At 33.0% G+C, this 6075-nt stretch overlaps 2 protein-coding genes across 6 annotated transcripts in view; one reads left to right on the forward strand and one right to left on the reverse strand.

Annotated features, from left to right (window-relative positions):
• Window positions 1-4508, forward strand: part of LOC105501235 (UDP-glucuronosyltransferase 2B23) — a 21255-nt gene extending 16747 nt beyond the window's left edge. For both annotated transcript variants that reach the window (XM_011927078.1, XM_011927079.1), the window contains exon 5: window positions 4071-4508. In XM_011927078.1, coding sequence (XP_011782468.1) covers window positions 4071-4350 — 280 coding nt within the window. In that variant the 3' untranslated portion in view covers window positions 4351-4508. The remainder of the gene's footprint in view (window positions 1-4070) is intronic.
• Window positions 1-6075, reverse strand: part of LOC105501230 (UDP-glucuronosyltransferase 2B9) — a 476097-nt gene that overhangs the window by 94414 nt on the left and 375608 nt on the right. The window lies entirely within an intron of this gene.

Below are 6075 nucleotides of genomic sequence, written 5' to 3' on the forward strand. Positions count from 1 at the left end.
ATATGTAACAAACCTGCACGTTATGCACATGTACCCTAGAACTTAAAGTATAATAAAAAAAAAAAAGAAAAAAAAATAAATAAATAAATAGCCAGTTAGTAAAACAATTTTATACACAAAAATACTTTTAAAATCATATAGATGATGTAAAAAATACATTTCTTAAGATTTTGACATAATGAATCCTTAGTAGAAAGGAAGAATAACTGCAATAATATAATAAATATTTTAATTTGATATCTAAAATGCCTCAGAATATGACTATTTTCCTGCTGAAAAATTACCTTTTATTATTATCATTACTGTAATGGATTTAAAAATGAGATTTAATTTTGATACCATAAAGTCCTTATTTTTATGTTATAAAATCCAAATATATTTACTATGTTTTCAGAGCCATGAAGCCATCACTATCACATAACTTTAGAATAGTTTTGCCAGCACAAAAGAAACTGCAAAGACACAGAAGTCATTTCCTATGACCGCTTAGACCTAGTCTAACACTAATTTGTTTTCTTTTTCTACAGATTGTTCTCTCTAGGTATTTCATATAAATGGAATCATAGAGTTTATGGTGCTGTGTAAATGACATTTCACCTAGCTTAATTTTTTGTTGTTTTTATGGTGTTAGTTTTATTCATGTTGTTGTGCATTTTAATACTTCATTTCTTTTTACAGCAGTTTAATATCTTTTAGTAAGGATATATCATATTTTAATTGTTAACTTATCAGTTCATTGGCCTTTTGATTGTTTCCAATTGTGGTTACTAGGAATATTGCTACACAAGTTTTTGCATAAACCGGTTTTCCTTTCTTTTGGGTTGATACTACAAGCGGAATTGCTGGGTCATGTGTGAACTGTATGTTTATGAAGAACTGCTAAACTGTCTTCCAAAGTACTTGTTTCATTCATCACTACCACCAGCAGTACAACATGGTTACAATTCCTCCATACTTTTGCCAAATGAGTTATTATCTGTCTTTTTGTTAGAGCCTTCTTAGTGGGTGTAAAATGATCTCTCATCCTGGTCTCGGATTGCATTTTCATTACGGCTAAAGATGTTGAGAATCCTTATATGTGCTTACTGATCATTCGTATATCTTCTTTGAAGACATGTCTACTACAATTCTTGGAACATTTTTAAACTTTCCTATTTGTCTTATTATTAAGTTTAAAGAACTATTTATAAATTATGGGTCATTTCAGATATATAATTTTTAAAAATTTTGTCACATTCTGGGTGCACTAAATTTTCCATTTGGATGATGGTCTTTGAAGCACAAAAAATATAATTTTAAGTCAAATTTTTAATAATCAATTTTTTCACACCGAAAGATATTAATGTACAAAATTCCTTGTGGAATCCAGCTACATCACCAATTCAGCATTTATAACTACTATCAATAATGCTTTTAAAGAAGTAGAGTATCATCTAAAGGAATACGTTAAAATTACTTTATCACAAAAAAGAAGGTTAATGAATGATAAATATACCTTTAAAGAAGAAAGGAAATAATTGAAAAGAAACACAAACCAACTTGGACAAATAGAAAAAATATATATAAAGCAAACTGGTAGATTTAAATGTGATTATGCAAATACTGTCACTCAATCTAAACAGACTAAAAAAAGAGCAAATAATGGGTAAAGACATAAAATATCTGAAGTACACAATTAACAAATGGAATCTTATAATGTAAAATGATACACACACATGCACATATGTACATATACAATACACATATGTGTATTATATATATCAACTGGAAGACACTTTTTCTTAGAGCATGTCAAATAGTTATTTGAAGTGATATGTGGTGGGCAATAACCAAAGACTTAGTAAATACAATAAGATTTAATGTCATAGAAACTGTATGATGCAGTCATAGTGGAAGTAAGCGAGGTTATAAAAACTATAACATATCTTTAAATTTTAGAGATCAAAAAAATACACTTCAAAAAAGTTGAAGTCAAAAAGTGGATAACAATTATGCATCCAATTTTATCTCAGCAATTCTACTCTCAATTATATACCCAAGAGATATGTATAAATATATAAATCTAATACCATCTAGAAGAATGTTTATGACAGAGTTATCAATAGTGTCTAAAAATTGTTAGCAACACAAATACAAATAAATCTTAAAATGAAGAAAAAATCTATGCTTTATCAGTCGACAAAGTACTATACAGCAAATAAATTATCCAACAACTGCGACATTAATAAAAGACATTAATGAGTATATATTATATAATTCAATTACATAAACATGCAAAACTAATGCATGCTATTTGAAGTCAGGCTAATATTTAATTGGAGGACAAAAGTAGTGATTAAATGGTTCATAAAAAGAGAGTTATTCTGGGCAGGTTGTGATATCCTATATCACAATCTGAGCAGTAGGTAAATAGATATCTTCACCTCAAAATAATGTTCAAGATGATCTTACATTTTTGAACTATTCACTTAGTGTATGTATATTTATCTTTTGTACTTGCTATTTAAATGATTATTTTATGAGATATAATGCATTTTAAAATTCTAGGAATCAAATAACAAAATAAGCACAGAAAATAGAGAAAATCCTAGAGGTTCCATCATAGTGTGGTCAGTAAAAGCCTCTCTTAGAAGTAACATTAGAAGGAAGCCATAAAAAGGCAGAGAATCATACCTTGGGTTGTAGCAAGAGAGAACACTCCAAGAGCAGGAGAGAGGAAAAAAATGTGTAAGGTGCTAAGATGAGAACACCTTTGGGAGCTTAAAGAAAAAACTAGAAGGCCAATCTAGAAGACAGTGTGCAGGGGAAAAGTGTTAGGAAAAGAGCTTGCCAGTGTCAAACAATGTAGGGTTCTGTAGACCAAGTAACAAAGTTGGATTTTATTCTTTAAATAATGAGAAGCCAGGCAAAAGTCTTAATCAAGGGAGTGCTATAAACTGACTTTAATTGCAAAAAATCATTCCCACTACAGGGTGGGAAACAGTAGGAGACAAAGGAGTAATGTAGAAGCATAGTGACTAACTATGAGGCATGTCACTCACCATGGCACAATTACTTTTTAGGAACTTAGAGATGATAATTCTCATATTGCATTTTCACGATCTTTCTTACAGCACTTAAAATGGTTCATGATGTTGAGCACATTCTCCATATGTCTGCTTGAGAACTAACAGTGTAATTGAATTGTTCATAACACAAAAGATAAATGCTTAAGGAATGAATATCCTATTTTTCATGATGTCATTATTTCACATTGTATCGAAACAACTCATATAGCCATAAATATATGCACTTAATATGTACCCACAAAAACTTAAAATTAAACAATTTAAAAAAATTAAAATGCCTTATATTTTCTCTGTTTCAAAAAAAATTAACTTTGTCACCTAACATTCAATTTCTACTTTAGAAAACATTTGTCAATGAGAAAAGTTCAATTTAAAAGCCAAAATTTCTATGATGACTCAAATTAAAGTACACAAGTTCTATGTCAATTCTTTGACATTTACTTTGAATTATTTGGCACTTTAAAAGCCTTTCATAAACTTGATATGCCAGGCAAATTAACTTACTTTCAGTGTTAGTAAAGGAGGAAATCACTCCTCATATTGCCTTATGCCCAGTTTCTGCCTCCAAAGAAAAAAGAAGTAAATACTAAAAGACAGAAATGAAATCCACAAGCAGACAGCCTGGTGCCACTCTCAGGGCCGGGGAGTTAAAGATTGACCCCTGACCTAACTGATAATGTTATCTATAGATTCCAGCATTCTATGGAAGAGCATTGTCAAAATCCCTGTCTTCTTCTCTTCCATTCTGATTACTGGTGCATGCAGCCCCCGGTCATGTACCCACTGCTTGCTCAATCAATCATGACCCTCTCACGTGAACCCCTGTAGAGTTGTGAGCCCTTAAAACAGCAGGAATTCCTCACTCAGGGATCTCAGCTCTTGAGACAGGAGCCTTGCTGATGCTCCTGGCTGAATAAAACCCTTCCTTCTTTAACTTGATGTCTGAGGAGTTTTGTCTATATCTCTTTCTGCTGCATTGGTACCTTTCTTTTTATCCTTCAGATATAAAGAGAATGTTATGAAATTATCAAGAATTCAACATGATCAACCAGTGAAGCCCCTGGATCGAGCCGTCTTCTGGATTGAATTTGTCATGCGCCACAAAGGAGCTAAACACCTTCGGGTTGCAGCCCATGACCTCACCTGGTTCCAGTACCACTCTTTGGATGTGATTGGGTTCCTGCTGGCCTGTGTGGCTACTGTGATATTTATCATCATGAAATGTTGTCTGTTTTGTTTCTGGAATTTTGCTAGAAAAGCAAAGAAGGGAAAAAGTGATTAGTTATCTCTGAGATTTGAAGCTGGAAAACCTGATAGATGAGATTACTTCAGTTTATTCCAGGAAGAAAGGTTATGATGCAAGATTTCTTTCTTCCTGTGACCAAAAAAATAAAAATAAAAATAAAAATAAAACTTTTCAAAATTTACTTTGTCAAACAAATTTGTTTTTCAGAGATTTACCAGCCAGTTAATGGTTAGAAATATTTTGTGGAAATGAGGAACACACTCGGGAAAACAGAAAATGCTGTAAATCCATATGATCTTGTATTGAAATTTGTTGTTCTAATTCATAGTTTACACAAAAAAAAAACTCAGCTTAACTGTATTTCACACATTCTACATAAACACAAGAACATCAAGAAGTCTACTGACAGTATCAGTGCTGTTTTGCACATACTCAGAATAATTTGGCTTCATTTCGAACAGCCTTGTATTGTTCTAACTGCTACTAAAGAAACTATTACATAGTGAAATTGTGTAGAAAGTCTCTCTTCCTTGTGATATTTTAAGATGAGTAGTACTGCCAGCAATGGAACAAAGCTGGATGGAGAATGACTTTCATGAGTTGAGAGAAGAAGCCTTCAGTCAATCAGAATTCTCAGAGCTAAAGGAGGAACTATGTAACCAGCGCAAAGAAAGTAAAAATCTTGAAAAAAGAATGGATTAATGGATAACTAGAATAATCAGTGTAGAGAAGACCTTAAAAGAACTGAAAAAGATGAAAGCCGTAACACGAGAACTACGTGACAAATGCACAAGCTTCAGTAACTGACTTGATCAACTGGAAGAAAGAGTATCAGTGATTGCAGATCAAATGAATGAAATGAAGTGAGAAGAGAAGTGTAGAGAAAGAAAGAGTAAAAAGAAATGATCAAAGCCTCCAAGAAATATGGGATTTTGTGAAAAGACCAAATCTACATCTGATTGGTGTGTCTGAAAGTGATGGGGAAAATGGAACCAAGTTGGAAAACACTCTGCAGGATACCATCCAGGAGAACTTCCCCAACCTAGTAAGGCAGGCCAACATTCAAATTCAGGAAATACAGAGAATGCCACAAAGATATTCCTGGAGAAGAGCAACTCCAAGACACATGATTCTCAGATTCACCAAAGTTGAAATGAAGGAAAAAATGTTAAGGGCAGTCAGAGAGAAAAGTCAAGGTACACAAAAAACGAAGTCCATCAGACTAACAGCAGATCTCTAGGCAGAAACTATCCAAGTCAGAAGAGAGTGGGGGCCACTATACAACATTCTCAAAGAAAAGAATTTTCAACACAGAATTTCACAGAATTTCATATCCATCCAAAGTAAATTTCATAAGTGAAGGAAAAATAAAATCCTTTACAGACAAGCAAAGGCTTAGAGATTTTGACACCACCCGTCCCGCCCTACAACAAATCCTGAAGGAAGCACTAAAGATGGAAAGGAAAAATAGGTATCAGCCATTACAAAAACATGTCAAAATGTAAAGTCCGTTGATGTTAGGAAGAAACTGCATCAACTAGTGAGCAAAATAACCAGCTAATATCATCATGACAAGCTCAAGTTCACACATAACAATATTAACCTTAAGTGTAAATGGACTCAATGATCCAATTAAAAGACATAGGCTGGCAAATTTGATAAAGATTCAAGACTCATCAGTTTGCTGTATTCAGGAGACCCATCTCACATGCAGAGACACACATAGGCTCAAAATAAAGGGATGGAGGAAGATCTGCCAAG

Source organism: Colobus angolensis, unplaced genomic scaffold (genome assembly GCF_000951035.1).
Source record: "Colobus angolensis palliatus isolate OR3802 unplaced genomic scaffold, Cang.pa_1.0 Scaffold70, whole genome shotgun sequence".
Classification (NCBI taxonomy): domain Eukaryota; kingdom Metazoa; phylum Chordata; class Mammalia; order Primates; family Cercopithecidae; genus Colobus; species Colobus angolensis.